This window comes from Pholis gunnellus, assembly GCF_910591455.1.
Source record: "Pholis gunnellus genome assembly, chromosome: 22".
NCBI classification, from domain to species: Eukaryota; Metazoa; Chordata; class Actinopteri; order Perciformes; family Pholidae; genus Pholis; species Pholis gunnellus.
The window spans coordinates 10,849,328-10,872,838 of record NC_136549.1 but is presented as its reverse complement, the minus strand read 5'-3'; the positions used below and the strand labels follow the sequence as shown (position 1 = coordinate 10,872,838).

The 23,511-nt window shown below is 43.5% G+C and overlaps 2 protein-coding genes across 2 annotated transcripts in view; one reads left to right on the top strand and one right to left on the bottom strand.

Moving 5' to 3' along the window:
• cacna1c (calcium channel, voltage-dependent, L type, alpha 1C subunit) overlaps nt 1-12,583 on the bottom strand; it is a gene marked incomplete at both ends in the record, with an annotated part of 164,460 nt that extends 151,877 nt beyond the window's left edge. Inside the window, one exon of the mRNA XM_079183765.1 lies at nt 12,460-12,583. Coding sequence (XP_079039891.1) covers nt 12,460-12,583 — 124 coding nt within the window. The remainder of the gene's footprint in view (nt 1-12,459) is intronic.
• Nucleotides 8,903-20,821, top strand: dcp1b (decapping mRNA 1B). The gene is made up of 12 exons (XM_079183766.1): nt 8,903-9,274; nt 9,704-9,744; nt 9,994-10,121; nt 15,511-15,577; nt 15,961-16,069; nt 16,235-16,300; nt 16,532-16,624; nt 16,791-17,628; nt 17,788-17,838; nt 18,292-18,515; nt 18,623-18,835; nt 18,921-20,821. The coding sequence occupies exons 1-12, from the start codon at nt 9,116-9,118 to the stop codon at nt 18,996-18,998; spliced, it is 2,067 nt and encodes a 688-aa protein (XP_079039892.1). The 5' UTR covers nt 8,903-9,115; the 3' UTR covers nt 18,999-20,821.
• Nucleotides 20,822-23,511: the final 2,690 nt, after the last annotated feature.

Below are 23,511 nucleotides of genomic sequence, written 5' to 3'. Positions count from 1 at the left end.
GAAACTCATTAAGTGCCTCCTATGATATCCACCTCCATACTCCCCCTCACTACTGCTTTTAACAAATAAAGGCAAATGAATACCATAGATCAATTTAACATAATAAATCTATGTGGACGAGTGTTGTAAAAAGTGTTTCACTACAAACACTGAACATAGTGAATCTGGTCCTTGTGCATAAACGGATGTTACAATTACAATGCTACTGTGATGTCTATATTGAATGAACTAAACTAACAATGCTGTGACAAAACGATTACTAGAGCAAAGCAGGACACCATCAGGGATACCTCAGTGACAATGTCTTGTCTTTGCAACTCTTCAATAGCTGTCATGTAGCTGTCAATAGACAAATGAAGAATGAACTGTCCGTGGTGCTGAATGCACCACCCAGGTAGACTTCAGCCTGAGACACAGTTGCTATAAATGTCCCTATATACTTCAATTACACAGATAAGCAAGCAGTTAAGCAGCTTATTCAGACAGGATTCTATCAGGTTGAAAACAGTGCAAATATGGTTATTCGATTCAGTTCTGCTGATCTGGAGAAGTCATGGCGTACTGTTCCGCTTGACAAGTCACCAGTAAGGTTTGTAGTGAGACAAACGCTGTGCATTCACAAGCCTGATCTAATGCTTTGCTCTTTTGCACCCTGAGCTGTAAACTCACACTGATGCTGAAATACCTGCTGCTGTGACGTTTGAATTCATGTGTTAGACTTTTGGAGGGCATTAGTCACCCACAAGAAAGCTTGCTAGTGTGGCACTGATCATCTCATGCTGGGCTATAGGGCCTCTTACTCTAGAAAATAATGTAATGCTTTATGAAAAGCAATATTAACCATAAAGATATACTTGATTCTTCAAGTTCTTCTACTTTATATGACAATGGTGATGCTGATAACACCCATTAGTTCTTTTGACAACTTGGACTAAAAGGCCCTTTTTTTTAGATAATAATAGATGAAGATGACATCATGGCAATCGAGGTGAATGTGATCAGTCTTACAGACTGTACACACACACACACACACACCTGCCCTTCACGATGATGCCATTGTGTTTAATCTGCCCATCATCAAACTATGTGAACACGATTGCAGCTTCTGCAGGTAACGTTCAGCCTTTGATGAGCAGCTCCTCTGAACAAACTGTTGGTAAATGTGCCTCGCTGCGACACAGATGCACGCACACACACATGCATACATACACACACACTCACACATACACACACACACACACACACACACAGACACACACACACGCACACACACACACACACAAACACACACATACACCGCCACCCCTCTCCTCATCCCCTGTTGCTATGGAACCTGTCGCCAAGGCAGAGAGGTATGTGGTTGTGATGGAAGTGGTGGACCAAGGCGACGACGACGACAGCGATGATGGTCATGACGACGACATTGGTGATCTGATAAATAGCCCCTTCGCTGAATTACGAGGTCCGGCCGGCCATAAACCGACGCGTTGCTGGGCTTTGCTCTGCAACGTGGGTGGAAGGAGCGACGCGTAATACTGCGCAATGCAAACAGACCCTTTCCTCACCGTCAAACAAACCACAGCCCTGGATTTCGATTCACTCGCTTCACATGTGTTGCTTTTTAAACACATAGAAGAAAAAGTACTCGTGCTGAACTTCAGTCGTGCCTCGCGCGAATCAACCGACTGTCCTCCGCTGCCTTCCCCCGAAATAGCACACCATCAACCCAATTGTGAGCAGACAAATAAGTCCTGCAGGCCCTCCTACTGCCACCTGTCATCTCTAGGCGATTTATTTTCCCCTCGCGCGCTGCTACTAAGGAGTCCTGCGGACATGATGCAAACTTGGACAGTAACGTGACAAATACGACTATTGATTATTGAAGAAGGGATCGATGGCGATCCGAGTGCGCGCGTATCGGTGGGCGCTGCTCATTTTCCAGCTCCTTGGCGACCGGTGTGCGTGTTTCATTTCTGACATATGGACAACAACACGTAGAGCTGCATGTGCAGTTTGGTTTATTCCCTAAAAAAACGGAAAACCTTGGGGAGGAAAGATCTGACAGATCTCCAAACGTGTCCAAAACAATAACAACGTCCACCCGCCTACAACTGCCTGTGGGCTAAATACGACCACTGCCCACCCATTATGCCACAGTTCCTCGACGGACAGGCCCGTCAAACCAACAAGTGTGGACTAAGCCAAGCAAGGAAAAGGCCTCATCCATATCTGTCCGCGGCTACCTGCAGCCCTGTTGCATGATTATTATTAAGTTCACTTGCTGCACAAACGGCACATAAGAATGGGGAGGGGGGGGGGGGTCTAATGAACAAACTGCACACAGAGGGAAAGTGGAGGAAAGAACTGCATCTGTCCATCTGTTGAAAACAAGAGAGAGAGCGCGAACACCCCTCTCCCCCCCCCCCCTTCCCCATCCCATCCCCATTTCGAGACCATCATACCTCTCTTACTCCCTCCCTCCCTTCTCCCCTCACTCCATTCCCTCACCTATGCACACTTAAAAGATGTTTGCCAGTTTGAAATACAAAAGACACCACATACCTTGATGGTTCTCAAGGGTGTCCTCCGGGATGTACATGTTTTTGCTTTCATTTACCATAAATGTAGTCCGGCGTTATCCCTATAGGTGAATGGAAGAGAGAGAGGGCAAGCAAAGCTGGAGAGGCGGAGGAAAAACAGCCCCCCCAAAAATAAAGAAATTAAAAAAGGGGGAAAAAGAGGAAGGAACTGTCTGACACGGACAGTCTTGGGTATTCCGTTATTTTTGTTTATGGGGAAGGTGTCTTCGGATGGAGTGAATATTACCTAATCCCCATGATGGAGGTGAAGGCAAGAAAAAAGAAGGAGCTTTCGGCGGAACCGGTTGGGAAAACGCACCGGTGCATCTCTCGGTACATCCGGGCCCTAGGCGAGAAACATGAGACCAGCACCGCGTTCAATTCAATTCACACCTCGTTCGCCCTCTCTCTCGCGCTCTCTTTCTTTCTCTCCTCTCCCCCGGTTGACTTACAAAAAAAAGAAAGGTTTCAAAAGGTTACCAAGCACGGGCGCTGTCAGTGACGGTCGCAATGGAAGTGCGCAAAAGACGCATTCGTGCGCATCTTCAGCAGCGTGTCAAATTGTGCGAGGATGAAGAATAGGAGGTGGAGGTGGTGTAGGAGGAGAAGGAGGAGGAAGAGAAGAGGAGAAAATTTAGAAAATGAGAAGAGAGTAAATATTCCATCACGGGTAGCACGGGGTTAAATCTCCCAATAGGTTGTCGGTTATTCCACGTATCTATGGCAGAGTCCCCCCCAAAAACAGGAGCCAGGCCGTCCTGTCTCATCCGGAGACCGGTTTCTCTGTCCTGATCCAGTCCATGATGCGCCGGCGGTGTCTCTGTCTGTCAGTCTGTGTGCCTGTCTGTCTGCCTGCCTGCCTGTCTGTCTGTCTGTGTCTCACTGATCGGGAGTTTGAGCTCTGTCTTCTCTCTGCCTCTGCTGCCTCTGCAGCTCAGCTCTGCAGTGATACTGAGAGAGAGAGAGCGGGAGAGAGGGAGAGAGAGAGGGAGGTAGCCCCCCTCCCCGTTCATGTAGACGCTTTGACTGTTTCCAGATGTATGTGTGTGTGTGTGTGTGTGTGTGTGTGTGTGTGTGTGTGTGTGTGTGTGTGTGTGTGTGTGTGTGTGTGTGTGTCTGTGTGTGCCAGAGAGAAATAAGGAGGGAGGGAGACTGTATAGGCAGCAGTGAAGAACCGGCGGCTGGTATCCAGATGATGATGATGGTGATGATGAAGACAAAGATGATGGTGATGTTGATGAAGTGTCTGTGTGTGTGTGTGTGCGTGTGTGTGTGTGTGTGTGTGTGAGAGAGAGGGACAGAGAGAGAGAGAGAGAGAGGGGAAGAAGGCGGATAACGATCAGTGGGCTCCAGCCTCGCATAGACTCTCATTGCTGCAGGAGGAAACAGAGATGGGAGATGTTGTACCTACATCTGATTTGCCCACAGTCCCGACACATCTGGACTGCTTCAGTCCCGCTCTTTTCTTTGGCCAAGGCCGTGTTTACACACACACTAAAGATCTGGTTTTTCAACTCTTTTATGACTCAAGCTCTGATTTTGTCATACCGCGGCTCTCTTAAACAGAGAGAAACCACAAAGGAAGCTGATTTTCAGATCTTTGGACGCCGAGTAAATACAGACTCAAATCTCATAAATGGGTTCAGGGAGGTCAGTGCACAAAAAACGAACGTGAAAGTTTTCATCTAGAGGATAATAAAATTCAACTATGTTTCTTTTTTTCATCTTTTTGCCCTCAGGACGGTGAAGTTTGCTTTGACATCATTCTCCGTGACCAGGAACAAATTTGCCCCGACCCCTCAAGCACACAAAGTCATTTTCTGGAGACATGGGACCATTTTCTTGGTGGTACACAACAATGCAATGAAGCTCATTTTGGGAGTCAACGTCAAAGAAAGTAAACAACATCAGCTCTTAACTAAACAGCTCTGGACCCAGCTTCGATGGCATTGAGTCAGCTTGGCTCTCTGTCTCCTACTGAGGCTCGTGGATAGAGCTGCTTGCACAAATAGCATGGCGCTACTTAAATTAAGCTGTTTCCTCAAAAGCTCTCCACAGGCAGATTGGTATAAAAGACAAGACTTTATTCCATAAACAGTCTTCAGAAGGATCTTGATCTTATTTTGAAAAGCAGCTCCTGTCTTTTTTATAGCTATTCTCACAATACTTTGTATTAAAGTATGATTTCTAGATGTGTAAATGGTGATGCTTCACAAAACAGAATAATTGGGCTCAATAAATAAGGATGTGTTGCTGAGCAGTATTTTCGGATTCTAATTGTGGTACTTGGCCGTCCCATGTGATTGTATTTGACACTGAATACGAACTTCACAATGTGCAGGCCTCATGTCAATCTCACTGCGGGCTACAATCAGGAGGTGAATCTGATGACTCAACCCAGCCTGTATTCATTTGTTCAGTGCCGTAGCACAAAATCGCCACCCACCATCCTGTAATAGAATAAAGCTTTTTGTCTACATGTGTCACTGCAGACATAGTAAAGACAGGGAGACAGCATCAATGATTCTATTGATGCCATTTGATAGATTAATTGTCTATTTCTGAACAGCATGTTTTGTGATGCAGATGTTATGTTAATGTGCGGTGTATTTGGAGGGATTGTTGAATACCTGCGCTGATGAATGAATGGAAACATTCCCTGAATTTGTGTTGCACAAACTGAATGTTTTCTTGTTCGGAAAAGAAGCAGGAAGAAAGTGATTGTGCTCTTGTGACTGGCATGTCACTAGATAATAGATAATGAGATTGTTACTACTGGTGAATTGATGCATAAGTAGCATATTCTGTTAAAGCTGGTCAAGGCGGAGCTAGTTTTAACTAGTTAAAATCTGAGAGGTTGGGAGATGACGAATGGGGTAGGAAAGAATAAAAGACAAAGTTCTGCTACTTACTGAAGTATTTTATTTTTTGGACTCTTTCTACTCATTGCTTTTTTCGTGAAATATTGGATAGTTTGAACTCTTTGGGCCTCATGCTGTTATTTAAATGAAACCATCTGAGAAGTTAAGCAGGAAGATTCCTGCTAACATGTCATAGAAACATGACACAATGCCCCATCTAGACACTGCTTTTTTGTAACGGGCCACAAAGATAAAGCCCTACGGATTGGGAACCAATAACTATGACCGTCAGATAAATGAACTGGAGTAAAAAAGTAGGATATTTCTCGATGAAATGAGGTACAGTAGAAGTATAAAGCAGCAGAAAATGTAAATCCTCAAGCAAAAACGTGTGCTCAAATGTGCACAAATGTGTGCTGCAGACGTCAGACTGATCAGCCCTGTGACGACAGTGAGACAGGCGGACATTGAGTTTCTGACTCTCCCTTTCACTTTCCTGCCAAAGCAGTCTCTGTTTGATTACACTGGCCAGTGAATGGACGCGCAGACGGAAGAAAGGATTGAGAGAAGGAAGAACGGATGGAGGGCAGGTCGTGGGAACAGACACTCGTGCCCAGGGGACACACGAACACACGGACTCACATACACAAATGTGCTCTGTAATCCAGCCTTGCACATGGAATATATATTCTATTTATGACTGTTCTATATTTGTAGTTCCCGACCCCCTTTGTATGTGTGTGAGCGTGTTGGAGTCTTCAGCTCGGTTGGTCTCTGGGAATCTCTGGACAGGCAAACACACTCAAACGCTGGTATCTCATGTGGGAAACCAACGATCTGATGGTCAGTCAGAGGGAAATCCCCTCATGACAACTGACAGCTGTGCAATGTGAGATTCACGTTTGAGACTTTTATTAATTAAATCAAATTCTGATGGATTCACACACTTCTATGAATATGAAGCTTTCTCTTGGGATCCACAATCAAAGAAAGACCACGAAGAAATATTTAAATGTTGCTTTTAATAAGTTATTTCTGGACATTTCTGTGCATTTTCATTTACATAATGTACCCCGTTGCTCTTTTCCTCAAAATGAATAAGCATTTAAAATATAGAGGGATAAAACGAAATGCAATTCTGCTTTAAACAATTTGAAAGATTAACTACCAAAGTAGTAGATCACAGTTTTTCATCATCTAAGAAAAAAAAATGTCTGCATCTAATTCTGCATTCATATATATATATATATATATATATATATATGGTTTATGATTTGGATATAATTTGGTTATGCAAGTTTGGAAAATCAGCAATTGCACTATTCTTTATGAAACGTCATTTATGAAGCTATAAAAATTCGGAAAGGAAAATTCGGACTGAATTATGGAATCTCTTCAAAAGGTTCACATAATCTAAGAAATTGGCCTGTTTCAAAAATATTCCTGCAGTAGATAGAGTGGAAATAAAACAGGTGAGAACAACGCTTATCCTTTACTTGGTGAATTTCAACAACAAGCTGCCTTTTGGCTATATCCCATCATCCTTTCTGCCTGCAGCCAATCATCAGCATCTATCCCCACCAATCAGAGTCAAGTACTCAATCTTCACAGAGTGGTTAATGACAGTATTGATCTGCAGATGTATGAGTCATTAACCTCATCATTGACCAACATGCACCCCCTGACTACCAGATAGACACCCTGACAAATAGACATATATATATATAGTATACCTTGAAACAGTTCACTATCACCCCTAAAATCATACTTGGTGAGGCAGACGTGTCATTCTGACCTGGAAGTGCTTCATTCACATTTAAGTGGAGACATTATTTGAACGTTTTTTTAAAATGTTTTCATCCAGTGCTGCTTAAAGTGAGCAGTTGGATGGTCATTGTTTTTTTTCTCAAGGACACTCTGACATGGCTGTTGATGGATGCACACCAGCTGTTGTTCATCTCTGCGACAATATAAATCCAATTACAGAAACAGCTATCACTGTACACACCAGAGGATAGGAGGAGTGGCCATTTTATTAAAGGCTATATATTGCTGGCAATTCAGTGATATCCATGTATGTATTTATAAGTGTTGTAAACTAATTGATTGAGTGGTTATACAAGAAATGATCAGCTATAAAATGCAAACAGAATTAATGGGCTAATGTTTATCCACTTGAGGTGTTTTTTCCCCTCAAGTACCCTTGCAACAGAACAGGATATGTTGAACTGAATATGGAGATTCACAGTCGGGTGATTCAACATTTAATGTGTGATATGGGTATGACTGATATGGATTTGAAGAATTTACAGTCCTGAAAGTCGTGCTCCTCTATCATTTCCGAAACCCTAGAACTGGTGCATTATAAACTGTGCTAAAATACAGCATCTGAATAAACCTTAAACCTTGGAAGGAGACGAGCAACAGCGTAAAGATACAGGGACAGCAGCATTGCTGAAGGTGAAATATATATTAACCAGAAAATTACAAGTTTAAAACACTGCAGGAGGAGAAAATGTAGCCTAGACAACTGCACCACTCTTTGATGTACTAAATTACACTTCCCAAAGAAGATGCCTCATGTCCTTCATCACCCATTGGCAAATAGCTGGAAAACCAACTGCAGAACCTTATCATATATTGAAAATGCTGTGTATTTGTTTCTATTTGGAGTTTTTGTAGCATGGTGTAACTGCTTTTTCAGAGGATTTCCTCTCACATTGAGACAAAACTCTTGGGGGATACTTACAAATACACACACACGTGCATTCTTGTCTGGGCTTTTCAAATCAACTCAAGCCCATGCAGTGACTGGCTCGAGCAGGAAGAGCTGTGTTTTATCCATCCCTTTGATGCCCCCTAGTGCATTCTATGGGAAATGTAACTGAGGATTGGGAGACATCAGTCAGCATCAGTGGATATGTTACCCAGAAGCAAGATATACAGAAGCGAAAGACAAAAGAGAAACATCAGCTGCTTACTTGTATTGGAAGAAGGGACATCAATTAAAACAGAATCAAACAGGATAGCTGTTTTCCCTAAGAGACCCAACAACTGTGTGTCTACCACACACAAGGTGTCCAAAACCATATAGCTATACACTAACACAGAGGAGTGTAGCCCATACAACCCAGTTAATACGTAAATAAAGCTGAAATATAAAACGTACTCCACAACCAACCTAATGACAATGAAATTAAACTATAGAAGTATTGATTTAAAGTTTGTAAAGTTAATTTAAATTAAAGTGCAGCTACATGACAACTAATGGCACATGGACATATTTCTCCTGACTTTGCCAATAACATTATCATTAATTGTTTGAGCAAAGTAATAATGAAAATCCCTGCAGATGAAAACAGTAACGATCCATCGACTTTTCCATGTTGATTGATAAGGCTGAAATCTCCAACCCTGGTGCGCAACTACTCATGTCTGGTTGTTTACAATATCTCTGTATAAACATGGCCGCTGACAAACTCACTCATGGCAGTTAGCACTCGTTACATCTTTACAATTTGAAATTTACAAATCTTAAATTACAAAACAAACTATTACATAGTTACCAATTTAATTGACTTTTTAACCTTGCTGTTGGTTTGTTTTTTATCTCATCTTCCTGTGACTCGTTAGCCGCCGAAGCTAGGTAGCGAGCTAACTTCTCCATAGGGAACAATGACAGCGACTTCAGCAGGTAGCAGCAGCTGTCTCACCGCTAAAGGACTGGACATAAGCCTGGCTGCTCTGCAGCGACAAGACCCATACATCAATGACATCGTGGACGTGGCCAGTCAAGTTGCCCTGTATACTTATAACAACAGGGCAAACGAGTGGGTAAGCCTTAACTTTACTTAACATGCTAACTTAGCTTAGCGTCGTCCCTGATAGGCGCGCTTTGTCACTGACACAGATTTGCTCCAACTTAACTTGTACCATTAAGTTAACCACAGCAATTGTTGTTGAGGGTCTAAAGTTTTCCTCAACAATTGAAACGTATATTCCTCTATTATTCGATTGCCTGGAATATTGTACCACAGATTATATTTACAGATGCACGTTGCCCCAGAGCACCGCACACGCATTTGAAAGAAGTTGTTCTCACTGTTGTGTTCCTCGAACACTATAACTTTGGTCTTGAACATCATTTTTTGGGAGTGTTTTTTATTTGAAAATATTTTCATTTGACTTGTCCCCAGTAAGGAGATTTGGTTATGCCAGTTATATCACTTTGCTAACTTTTCTTTAATTGTATGTGTTTTTTAGGAGAAGACAGAGGTGGAAGGAACCCTTTTTATCTACACAAGGTAATGATTTCATGTTGGACTCTCACATATTTGTGTCTAAAGATTTTCCATGCCAAACTAACTTTCCTTAAAGTTCTTTAGACACGGCCTTGGTACGTCTTACAGCCATGCCTAAATGTCAACATGCTAAATTGAGTATTGGCTTTATCAGCTTTATTCATATTTTATTACTAAACACAACTGTTTCTGTGTAATAAATCATAATACGGTAGGACATTACACAGCTTGACTCACTTATTTCTGTTTCAGACTGGCCTCTCCCAGGCATGGTTTCACCATTATGAACAGACTCAGCATGGAGAACCTGACGGAGCCAATCACCAAAGACTTGGACTTCCAGCTCCAGCACCCCTTCCTGCTTTACCGCAATGTGCGATGTAAGGAGACAAACACACACACACACACACACACACACACACACACAGGCACACTTCTGATGTCTGCCTATTCATTATTGATGCCTTCAGTTGTTTGTCATCTCAACACCTGTTGAGCACAGTACATGCACGGGCACAGTAAGTGTAGTTTTGAACCCATTGCCATTTGTTATAGTGTGATATTCATTGCAGTGAATCATAGATGACTAGATACCGCGACTAGCCAACATAGACTAAATAGTTTGAATAGACTAAGCTGTGTTTCACAAGCAGCCAGACACATTGTGACAAACGCCTGAAAAATATTCGCACTCGATTGTGTATATTTCATCTCAAAATCCACATGAGACCATATCTTCTGTGACCTTTACGACCTGACAGCAATGTGATCACATCGCACTTAAAGAGGACAGGTGCATCGATAGCCACAGGGAGGAAGTGAGATAAAAGACCAACAGTTTGACAGAGTGACCAAAGTGTGCAGCATGCTGCTCGTTTTAGTCGGAACCGCCAGTTCCATATAAGGAGCAGAAGCATTGTTGTGACTCAAATTCTATCAGCCTGTCTCCCTCTGAGGCCTACATCTGGCTCACACACGCACACACCCACACACACGTTGCAGTGTGCGCCTTTGGGACAAGAGCCTGACAGCACTACAAAGCCAGCCAGCAGAGATTAGATACACCACAACAGTCACTGATAACATAAACGCACACTCACTCAGGACTCGCTGAAACACACAGACCTCCCTCCCTTCCTCTCTGTCATGGTCTCACACTCTCCCATCAGGCTCAGTGAGCGGCAGGTGGAATGCTGTGTTTAGACACCAGTGGATTCCTCACGCCTGCTTTGATCCCCGTACTGTAGTATTTCATTAAACACCCTGAAGGCTCAGTGAAATAACGCGTGTCTCTGTGATCTCTTAACATGTTTTGCACCAGGTGTAAATGCAGTCGGGACACATGATCTGTGGTAAATACTTCCCTCTAGATGTGGTCAGAGCGTCGGTAATGGGGTATAAATTGCAAGTGAACAGCTAACTCACATTTCTTTGGGAAGGAGAGGAATTTAAAAAACGCATAAAACCAGTAATCGCAGCTCAGTTGATTAGTATTTCCTCTGACGAAGAGGAAACATGGGCAGGGGTTGTGTGAGTTAAAGAGTGGGTGAGTACAAACCTAATGGTCAGTGGCTCCAGACGATTACACTGATTTGAGACGGTATATAAAGCAGGCAAATAAGGCGAGATACAGAACGGTTGTAATCATGCTGATTTTTATCACTATCGCTGCTGTGATTCACCAGCATTTTTGGACCATGAATAATTTTTTTTAGCATCCAGATACGTGACTAAGTTTAACCAGATTCAAGCTAAAAACACACAAACGGCACCGCAGATGCTCTAAAAGACGTCGAAATGTCACGTGATCGCCAGTGAGTGACTCTTTAGGCCTCAGGCTGTTGGTAATGTCGCTAGTCCCACCGTGTCATGACCTCTTTGAGCAAGGGTCGTGGAATCTTATCCTTAGATAAACATTGGAGCTCTCAGCGCTGCCGTTACTTCCTGGAATGGCAGTTGGCACAAAGTGGCACCCCGTGTTAAAAATAGACGGTGGAGAATGAAGATATACCACAGAACAGGGCACGGTTAAGGGAAGAGAACTTCAGTCTGAGCAAGTTGAGATTCCTCTGGCAAATATCCTGGTGCAGGCGCACAGATAGAAAGCTTTTTACATTCCTATAGGCACCTACTATCCCAGGCGGTGCGTCAAAGGGCCCACTATCTGCAGTGCATATGGAGTTAGTTCAACCCCTAACCTTGGCCGTGTTAGTGTCTTGAATGTGTGGCTCGTGAATCTGTCTGCTCCACCAGATACTGTGACTGCTAACGAACAACGCATTTGAATGTCTTCTCATTTTAAAACCTATTTGGGTTGTAAAATCTTCTAAAACTTTAGGTCACAGTCTTCCTGTGCCATTGACCCACTCGTGCAGATTTGGAGATTATACTGCACACAAGTTGGTTTCATTTTCCTGTACTCTCGTTATAAGTAATCATTATGAAGCAGAGCCCAAAGGTGTGGAAGCTTGTTCATTAATTGGAGAGCTGGAACTCTTAATAAATGAACACGCAGCTATTTTGATAACCACGTAATGGTGTTTCGGTGACCTGTTAGCATGAATGCCTAACATTGCGTATCTTCTCGACTATGAAGATTGGCTGCTTTACTGTGATTCATTGTTTAATCGAGAAAATACCTGTAAAATGTACCGTGGCCCACTGCGTTCATGTTAACGTCGGCACTCCTCTGTATATCAGATGTATGGGCGGTCTTACCTCCAGCTTGGACGTACGTGTATCCCAGGTCTCTCTCTGACACCAGCAGGCCTTTGAATCTGACCTCAGGTTCTTCCTCCAGCCTCTCATGTTTAGGTTTCCTCTGAAACAGGCCTCTCAGCATGGCTCCTCTGGTCTCTCAGGAGCCTCACAGTCTGGTAGTAGTTGCCTCTTTGAGTCTCTCTACAACTTGAAGTTGCTCAGATTATACCTTAAATTGCAGCTCCAGTAATATCCTATAATAGGTTCAATGAAAGTGATAAGATTGGATGTACCCAGGAGAACGTCTGTAATGAGTGGCACTGTGTAAATGTCTCTCAGGTATAGCGCACATACAGCTGACACAGCAGTTGTGGCAATGCCTCCTTAGAACTTAGCATCAGTAGCAAAAGAACAATTTTTAATTGTAACAAGAGTGTCTTCTTAGATGAGTTTCGATAGCTGCAAATCTCTATATTTACTCCTGCAATGTCATGAATTCCATTCTTACAAAGTAAGCGATGGTTCTTCTGGGAAAACAATAATTCCAAGCATAGATGTGCGTTTATGTAAGAGCACCTAACTTTGCCAGACGTCCAGCAAACTAAATATTGTCCCAAAGAATATCAACACTGTTCCTCATGACTGATGCGCAGAGAACTCTCTCCACAAAGCCGATCACATACTGCAGTAACAGTACACCTAATCCATCCTGGACAACACTGCTGCTAACAAATATTTCTGCATTTCTGACTATACCAAGTCTAAACGAAACAACAGTGTGTTGTGAGTAGTCCAAGAAGTGCAGTTTGGGTTCCAGCCAAACACTGTTACTGTATGGTCAAAGCACATTTAATCCACCTGGGAAATGCAGGACAAAAAACGTGTAAATCAGATTTAACCAAAAATGTCTTTTAAACGCAACTCCAAACAGAGCAGTAGATGAGCCAGACGATGACTCACTGCTCCCCAGAGAAAAAACAAATACTCAAATAAAGTCCCACTGGAAGACTTAGTGAAGGTCTACAGCAGACATCACACGTGCGCCAGAGAAGGTCTGGTTTGTCGTAGTCACAGGAGGGTTTGAAAAGGACCACGCCGCTGAAGTCCTGGATCACTTACAAACTTCAGCAGAGTGACGGTTGCCGGCGTTTCCAATACGCCTCGTCCAAAATGTAAAAAAGATGCCGTCACGTTCTCGGTTAGTGACGTTGGTCGTCCTCTCCGCCCCATGTGACGGTTCACTTTGTCAGGATCTCTGCTTCACTTATTGTCCCTCTGCCTTTCTTCCTCTCTCTCTCTTTCTCTCCAGTGTTGTTGACTGGAGCCCTTTTTTTTTTTCTCTTTTTCTGTCTCTCTAACTTTCACCCCCGAAAGTGTAGCGTTGTTGCCACGACCACTTCTTTGTTGGTGCTGCTGGTTGTAGTCCTCCTCCCACTCCTTCTCTCCCTCTCCCACTATCTCTCTTGCTCGGAGGCTTTTTGTAGGTCAGTATAGCTCAAAAAGTGTGATAATCATCTCTATTGAACGGTTTTTATCTTGTCCTCTTTATTATCTTCTGTCGTTCTCTCTCTGTGGGGGTGAGGCAGAGCAGCATACTGGTCAAAGAGACTCGAGTCTTGTATCTAGCTCTGTTTCCTCCCTTCAATTCACTTATGTGACAAAACTCAAGTCTGTTTCCTGACAGCTAAAGAGCTCTGAGAACTAGATGTTTCTCTCTTGTTAGAATGGATGATAATCTCCTCTCTAACACACTTCACTTCTTCCTATTTCACATCTGTCCCTCAATTTTCCAGCCCTCTGACTTTGAGTCCGTGTCTCAGTGATCTCAAACAGTCTCATCCCCAGTGAGCACTAAGCGGCTCTGGCTCCAGCAGATTCTCTCCCACTGCAGCTACTTATTTTGTACTGGGCTCATTTTCCCAGGCTCAACTGAACTGTGTGTGTGTGTGTGTGTGTGTGTGTGTGCGTGTGTGTGTGCGTGTGTGTGTGCGTGTGTGTGTGTGTGTGTGTGTGTGTGTGTGTGTGTGTGTGTGTGTGTGTGTGTGTGTGTGTGTGTGTGTGTGTGTGTGTGTGTGTGTGTGTGTGTGTGCGTGCGTGTGCGTGTGCGTGTGCGTGTGTGTGTGTGTCTGTGTGTCTCCTGCCATACTGACCTCAGTAGCCAAGTGTGTGTTGTGTATATTTTTGTGCATGTCTGTCTGTGTGGGAATGTGTCTTTTTGACTGTGGGGGTAAATGTTGTCCACTACGTTCTCCACTTTCAGAACAATTCTTGTTCTGAAAGTGGAAACAGTTTTACGTTCCTTTTTACAGTAGAATTGTTTTTGTACCAAAATTCCGGTGCCTCAGTATTTACACGACACCTTAGAGACTTGTTTGAGTGGATACATGAAGGAAGTGGGCCTCTGGGATCTGGATGTTGTTTTAGATCTTTACTGCTTTTAGTTTTTGGGGCAAGATTTCATTTTTTTTTTCAGTCAAATTCTGAATCTCTCCACACTGACAGGAATTAAACAATCATACAACCACCTCTTTCAATATGCTATTGGAGCCAGTGCAAATGAAAATAGTCAAATGAGTCACTGTGTACTGTAATGCAACCTACTTGCTCACTGCTGTGTAACCCTATGGCAAATGGGTTTTAGTGGTGCCTTCTTCCTCCCTTGTTGACCATGTTTGTGCCGTTCAAGAGACTCCAGGGGCCCGTGTTTCACTGTGTAATGGCACTGTAGGCTTCTGTTGCCCTCTGGGAAATGACTCATTGTAAGCCCTGGTTTAGACCCAGCGGGGCTAATAATACACGCTTTACGTGTCTGTCGGGCCTGCGTTGATGTCACGGCAGCAGGAGTTGTACGGCAGAATGTCTGTGCGTTCGTTTGATTGTAAGGGTGTTGCAGCTCACTGGCTGCTGCGTCTCCTAATTCAGCCGGCAGTTTCATCATTTCAACGCTCTACTTCATCTTCATCTGCGACCGGGGCATCAGCCCGGACCAGGACCTGTTGTTACACGTTTGTTTATGTTCAAAAAGTTCACTTCTTTCTCTCTTTGTCCCTCTCTTCCTCACTCCCCCAGTGGTTATCCATGGCATTTGGTTCTATGATAAGGAGGACTGTCAACGCATTGCTCAGAGGATGAAGATGTAAGTGCTTATATCACCACAGCGTGTATGTATACAGCAGTTGGAGAAAACAAAATGGGAATGAAATGGGATTGGGTCTACTGAACAGGGACGAGTGAGTTATGATCCGTCATTTGTTTCATATCTCAGTCTGCACACGACACAGACACAGTGTTTTATTAATGGGACTGTGTCTGGGGTGTCAACTAATGACAACCGTAGTATGAATGAGCTTTGCTCCCAGGCTGAGCGATTGTTTCTTTTACTTTATATTAAGTGTACATATATACATATATTAAGTGTAAAATGCTTGTCTTATCCTGACTCAAGTACTCCACTTTACTGCTTGTCTTGTATGGATCTGTAATGCATTCTCACGTGGACCTATGTATGTGTGTGTGTAGTCTGACCCAGCAGGAGCAGGCCCTGGCTCAGTCCCAGGGGGGCTGGTTATCCCCAGGAGGAAGAGGAGGATCAGTAGTAGTAGTTGGAGCAGGAGGAGTTCTAGGGGGAGTACTTGGAGGAATAGTTGGACAAGGAGGAGGAGTAGTAGGAGGACGAGGAGGAGGAGGAGGAGGAGGAGGAGGAGGAGGAGGAGGAGGAGGCGGAGGAGGCGGAGGAGGCGGAGGAGGAGGAGGAGGCGGCGGAGGAGGCGGCGGCGGAGGAGGCGGCGGTGATGGAAGTGAAGCAAAGGCAGTGGACATCATCCAGATGTTGACCAAAGCACGCACAGAGTATGACAAGGTAGGATAACACCAAATAATCTGCTTCCTTAACAAATAGAAGAAAACATATTTTGGCATGGATTTCTTTTGTTCTGGAAAACAAATGTAATCTGATTGTTTGCATTTCCTCATACTGACCAATAGGCAGCACAGATCACCTAAGGTCTCTCTGGCCCTGAATATCTCTGATTCTCCTCGCGTTGCATCATCTCTTTTTTCCCCCTTTATCCATGTGCCTCTCTACATGAAGTCTGCGTCAGAGCCAAAGGAGATTGGTGGCAGCAGTGTTATTTATGGAAACCCCAACCTGATCAAACCAATACCTGTTAAACCGAACACGCAGGTAAAACATTCTCATCCACTTCCTATTTCATTCTAGGGTGTTAATGACCTTTTGTAGTCCGCCTGATTTGTTAAAAACACTTCAGAAATAACCGGTTAGTTGCAGTAGTTGTCTCCTTGCTTACAGCTCTCCCTCCCTCCCTCTCTTACCCGTCTCTCCCATCCAGGACAGTGAAAGTGCTCAACCCAAGCCTCTCTCTCTGGCCACTCTTTTTGGCTCTCAACCTCAACACTCATCCAAACCTCAACCGGTCCCTCCTATGGCTGCCCCCGAGACGGGGCCGTCGACGGGACGGGTCACGCGCCCGCCTGTAGCCCGCTCGCTGAAATACGACGACACGGTGAACTCTAGCGGAAGTGCGACCTCCAAGGGAGGCACCGTTGCCGTGGTTGGCTGTTCAGATGGAGGGCTCAGGGCTGCGATTGGAGGACAAACAGTCGGGGAACACGGCGGAAATGCCGTCGTGGGCTTGCTGCCGAGTCCCACTGGCGCCCGTCATCATCATCATCAGCAGCAGCAGCAGCAGCAGCAGCAGCAGCAGCAGCAGCAGAACCAGCCTCAGCACTGCCCAGCCATCCAGAAACTCATGCAGGGACAGCGAGGAGTCGGGGTGGTCGGAGGCGTCCTTCAGACCGTGTCCGAGTCCCCCGAGAACCGCCTGTGTGACAACGGCGTGCCGCTGGAGCATCACCACCACCATCACCATCTGTTCCATCATCATCAGCAGCACCTCCTTCATCACCATCATCAACAGCAACAGCAACAGCAACAGCTGCAGGCTGACCCAATCAAGAGACTTTTCCAAACCCAGCCACCTCCTCCCTCCTCCAACCTGCCTCCTCTGCAGCAGAACCCTCACCTCTCCTCTCAGCCCGTGCTGGTGGATCCCGTGTCATGTTCCCACCTTCAAGCGCAGCAAAGCCAGCAGCTGTTTTTCAGCCTCGCTAAACCTCAAACGGAGGCGCAGCACAACAGCCAGTCAGCTTCAACTATACAGGGAACAGGTGGGGACATCTTTTACCCGGTCATTATGCTGTGAACAAAGCAGTATGATCATGTCCTGAGTAAATGTACCGCATACATGTTTCACATTGTAAATCATAAGTGAATGATGAGTGATGCGTAGAAACTCATTTTCATTGATATTTTCTCTGCTCTACCAGGTTTGCTGCCATCTCAGGTGACCACTGACCACGTCCTTCAACCTTTACAAGGTGTGACATCGGTTTCCTTACTAAACGTGACCTACTTTTGCACAAATTGTAGTTTCAGTGAACATGAATCCAGTTAAATCTAAGAGAACCTGTAGAGCCACATTCATTTTTAGTAGTTTTTGCATTTGTATCCAAAATGTAAGCCATTTTAGCCAATGTATACTAAAGTATTGTGCTAGTTGGATACTTAAAGATGTCTGCTTGCTAGTGTTTGGGTATCTGATTTATAATTCTATTGACTTACTCAATAGTAAAATATGCCTGATTGAATATTTCTAATGTGACAAAACTATGCAGGTTAGTTAGATCAGGCAATTATGTAATAATTGCGACAGACCTACCCATAGATATTTGACTATGTATCTTATCTTTCTTCATTTCTCTATTCAAAGCTTTTATCTGTTTTATCTGCGTTAGAATGATTCTAATCCTCTCATCCTGCTCTCCTGTCAGGTCTGTCTTCCCAGATGTCTGGCGTGGTGTCGCCTCATGAGCTCCTGCAGAAGCTCCAGCTGGTCCAGCAAGAGCAAAGCCTGGCTTCCCACGAACCCCCCCGACTCTGTCCAGGACTGGCCCCTCGGTTCTTGGGGCCCACTCAAGGTCAAGGTGCAGGCTCAGCAGCAGTAGGACCGGTCTTAAACCAGACCGCGGGCCAAAAGGCGGCGCTGCAGTTTCAGGTGAGCACCACGAAGTAGCGTTTGTCTTTTACTTGTTTGGCACCTGTTTAAATTCTTATTTTTAGGTTGCTTAAAAGGATTACCAATAAGTCTCCCTGTCTATCCAGGTCATCTCCCCCCAGCGGATACCGGCCACTGTGGCCCCCAACCTGCTCCTCTCTCCCAGTGTGTTCACTCAGGCAAAGTTCAGTGGCGGGTTGCCGGCTGCTGCCCAGGAGAGCTGCCCTGCCCCCTCATCCCTGTCCAGACCCCCGCTGCAGGAGGACATCAGAGTCCTGTCCAGAAGCCAGCTTCAGGCCACCCTGATGCACATGATCCAGGTAAAATAAATGTCCCTCTGTCCATTTGTTGATTATGAGAATATGCATGCGTGCACACAAACTGAGCCGTGCTCGTGTGTTTCAGACTGACGGCTCATTCCTGGACACCATCTACGAAGCCTACATCAGCCGCTTTACTAATGACTCCGGCAGCAAGTACTGATGACTCTTCACACCTTCTGTCTACACATATACTCCCTGTCCAGAGCAGTGGGGCTCCTTCTTCTACATCTAACACGGATGTAGCACTTCTAATCGCACACACCTACTGTATTACAGAACCAAGTCTCTCTAGTCGCAGCAACAACAACACAAAAGCAAATTTCTAAATGTGTGTGTTTCCATTTTTACAAAAAAAAACATAACTTTTCATCCCGTGACTCCTCAAATATGGCAGAACTCTGCGGTCTTGACGTCGCCTGTAGTTAAGGGGAACTGTAGCCTATACTGCAAACTCGCTGTGTCTCACGGTGTTTGACATTTGTATTTCCCTGCACTGTTTTCTTCACCAACTGTAGCAGCATTTTATTTGAATCTGTTTTGTTTTAGTCGTGACGTGTAGCCTTTACTCCGTGACCGTCGTCTAACACCAGCCAGCCTGTACGTCAACAAGTCTTCCCGGGCTAAAAACTAGTGCTGAAGGATATCCTCAAACTGACTTGTAAATGTAAAACATGTTCAACATGTTTTGTTTTCTGTATATTTGGAAAAGTATTTTTAATTGTTAAACGGAATTTGTTGGATTTTAATTTCCAATTCTTTTAAATTAAGTTCCTACTAGTTTGCTCTCTATAGGAACATTAAACGAGTATATTTCACTATCCAAATTCTTGTAAAGTTATTCAAATGATACCTATTTTGAGTAGTTGTTCCTCCTTCTCCAGCACACTCTAGCTGGGATGAATATCTGTATTGGTACTTTAGTTACAGCAGAGGAAGATTTAAAAATGACATGGTATCCATCTCACTTGAAGTAACAAGGAAAGTACAGGAGGTCGTTAACTTGCCCTACCTCACAGAGAGTAGTTCAGAGGTGTACCTGTGTTTTTACAGATGTTGTGTGATTGGACAGTTTTAAAGATTAGATAATCCAGTCAGGATTTTTTTTTTTATTTCAGTTTAACATCGGGGACTTCATCACCAGAGAGAAACCATTGACAATCCTTTTAACGCTCTGAAATATCACTCGAGTTGTTGTGTATTTTTAAGTGATTTTGCATTCATTCCACAGTTCCTGAACATTTTCACTGCCAAACATCTCACAGAAAGTCCCCTCAGGAAGAGTACATTTTTATTCATCAAACACTTCTTTGCTATTGATGGTAAGTCCAGTTGAATAAACAATGGGTTGAATGGATTCAAAGCCATAAATAGCAGCAGAGAAGGTATTTAGATATATCTGATAATAGCTTTGAGTTCAAAGGCCTGTTTAAAGCAAGTGGAGAAGACAATATGATATAAAATGCACTTCCAAAATACTGTTATGACACATGTACTCCGTTCCTCACAGAGAAGTTGAAGTCAATAAAATTGTTTAATTTGATCGGGGTTAGGGTTTGCCGTTTGTTTAGCTCCCGTGCTAAACTGGTGTATAGCCAGACGATACAGTAGCTACACAAAAAACACAAAAACAGCAACAAAAAAAGAAAAAATACATTTGAGAAAAAAACAGAATATTTTTTTTCCTATTTTTGTACTCAAAGAAAATGTATTGTTGTCAAAGTACAAATAACCAGCATGTTACATGACAAATAAATGTACAGCTAACATAGAAGTACACATTCTTATACAACATATCTACAGTGTTTTGTCAGATGCCTTTTCTTTCTTTTTAATTCATCCATAAAGTCATTTAGGATATTATGATGACACATTGGAATGCCAATGAGAACATTTTGATTTATTTTTGTCGTTGTTTTTAACAATGTTTTGCTCTTACACAAACTGGAATATATTTTAATTGGATATTAAATGTTCTCAAACTTCCTTTGTCTTTTTTATGTTGTGTCAATGGATCTGCATGGCTGACTGGTATTATGATGATGATTATTATTCAAGATTGATCCGGCCTCGAGTAACACTTATCACAATGAAGCTCATTATTGCTTTAACGTCACATCGTTGCCTTCTTTTGCCACGATCAATAGTGTGACATAATGTCTGCAGTGATTAATCAACTGGTTTTTACACAACCAGCAGTATTGAGGGGCCTTGCCCAATTAACTCTGATAGACTCAATACAACATCTTTTTAAATCGCTCCCTGCGTTTGCCTAACCGAGCGCACGGTACGAGCCAATAAAGCAGAGCTGCTGACACAATGGAGTTGATTTGATTGAACCGAGCAGCCGTTAAGTTTGACCACAAGGTCCATTTAGTAGCTGTTGTGGAGCTTTTGATCAAATCAAATGATCTTCATAAGCAGATGAAGCAGCTACTAAATGGGTTTTTGTGGTGTGGACCTTTATAGAGATTTTGGTTTAAAGAGCTCAAAGGAAAGTGGAAATTTGAACAGTTTCAGTGTCAAATACCACGCAAGCTCACCCGAGGCATACAGTATGACTCTTTAGATAAACAGACTGCGTATGGCTAAAGCAATACAGTGAGGAGATTTGAATCCAAAGATCTGCTCTGCCCTCCCTGACTTTTAGTGTTACGTAATATTTTCGATATCTTCGTGTGACACATTCTTCTGTCCATTAGTACTGACTGGTGGTGTTGTTATCAGGGCTGTTAATGGCTCACAAATAGCCGCTGGGAACCCAAACACTGAAACGCCGTGTGAAATGATCAGAGTCCCGATCAATCGGCTGACCACTTTTTATTCTTACACTAAGGGAATTTGGCTGCCTCTCCCTTCCTTCCTGCTTCCTCTCCCCGACCAACCACACATGGTGATTAGCATCAGTATTTAAAGAAGCAGAAGAGTTGAACCCAAAACCAGAATCGGCTCCGGTACAGTACAAAAAAAGCTGAAAAGTATAGTGTTAGGAGGGCTGTATCTGTATTTTTTCAGGAGTCACACACACACACACACACGCACACACGTTTCCAGACCACTAGTTTAGCTGATGGAGCTAAAACTAAGGGCTGACTATTAGCCCTGGCTTAGACTAATCAATGACTTTGGGATGTGTGTGTGCGTGTGTGTGTGTGTGTGTGTGTGTGTGTGTGTGTTCATGCAGAAAGAGGCGGGGTCTTCTGTTTGTTCAGGGAGTCCAAACCACTTTTGTTGCCACTGTATGTCATCAGAGGATGTCATCTGCATGAACTGATTTACTGGTTTTCATGAGGTGATGAATCAGAAGAAAACAGACAAACATTGTTTTTTTTTAAAGTTTATGGTTTATGTCTTTTTTTATGTCTTTGTTCATACGCGAAAGAGTTTTTTTACAGTCTCCTAAACTCAGACAAGACAAGTTGGAACCATAATTAGCCGGGGCACAGGTGAGTGAGTTTTCTTTGTTGTTCTATCCTACAGTGGTGTTTGAGAATCATATTTTAATGTATTCATATAGATATATTTGTTGTTCATGTGATGAAAAAGAGAAGTAAATGGAAAATTATAATACAAGTGGTCTAAAAACAGAAAAGGGCCAAATATTGCACCTTAAAAGGTATTAATTGGGGAAAAAAAGTAAAATATAGTCAAAGAAAAGCCTGGAAAACCAAAGACATGACTGAACTGGATAGATGAGTGAATGGAAATCAAGCAGAATAAAAACATAATTCCACGTCCTCATATTGATATTGATTATGATTTACATTTTTTTGCCTGTTTTAAAGATCATTTCTGCAAAACTATTATGTTAAACGATATTCTCTTACACCACTGCTGAATAAAGACAATCACTTACTGGACTGTAAAGTTATCAGTGTTCGGTTTATGGCGAAGGATTTTCACAAAGCGACAACTGGACCAGGTTTAGGGGATAATTCGGATTTATTTGTATGTTGCTATACTTTCAGGATAAGTTTGGCATTAAACTACTTCTGCGGCTGATAGAAAAATCCAGAGTTTGTCCATGTTAGCGGGGCGGGGGTGGACTCATCCCCACAGTCAGTGATCTGGGTCAGTGGGGGAGGAGGAGTCCAACAGCTGTTATATTGTACATAAGTATGTGCATGCATATCTGTTTGTGTGTGTTCGTGTCACTAAATGTCAGCCAGTGTCTTCACCGTTCATGTTATTCTTCTGACCCTTTCTGCATTTGTGTGTATGTGCCAGATTCTTTCACTGCATTTTTATTTCCATAACAGCATGAGCAGATGTTTTACTGTGTGTGTGTGTGTGTGTGTGTGTACCTGCAAAAGCATATATGTATGTGTGTGTGTGTGTGTGTCTGACTGTGTGTCTCTGGTATTTAGTTAGATGTTGCTTAATGGTCCCAGCAGCAAACAGCCCATTTCAGCTCTAGACGTCGTTTCACAGTCATGTCTCTGCTGTGGCTCTCGTTCAGTTAAAATGATCCACTGTGCAGTTTTAGACTCAGCAATAAACACAAGATCACTTGTTTGAACATTTCATACAAAGCGGTGAACATGAGCAGACGCGTCTGTAGTCGGTAGCCACACAGATTTCACTCCCAACAAAGCAGCAACAAACTCCAAAACTCCAGATTTTTTCAAGCTATGCAGGCAGACCCACGGAGATAACCCAAGCACACACAGGACACT

What these genes read in the sequence shown, in the direction of transcription:
- dcp1b (XM_079183766.1), top strand. Translation starts at nt 9,116, where the DNA reads ATGACAGCGACTTCAGCAGGTAGCAGCAGCTGTCTCACCGCTAAAGGA. An exon ending in CAGGAGGAGTTCTAGGGGGA is followed by an intron (nt 16,070 to 16,234) that starts GTACTTGGAGGA and finishes GGCGGCGGTGAT; the next exon opens with GGAAGTGAAGCAAAGGCAGT. An exon ending in TTCAACTATACAGGGAACAG is followed by an intron (nt 17,629 to 17,787) that starts GTGGGGACATCT and finishes CTGCTCTACCAG; the next exon opens with GTTTGCTGCCATCTCAGGTG.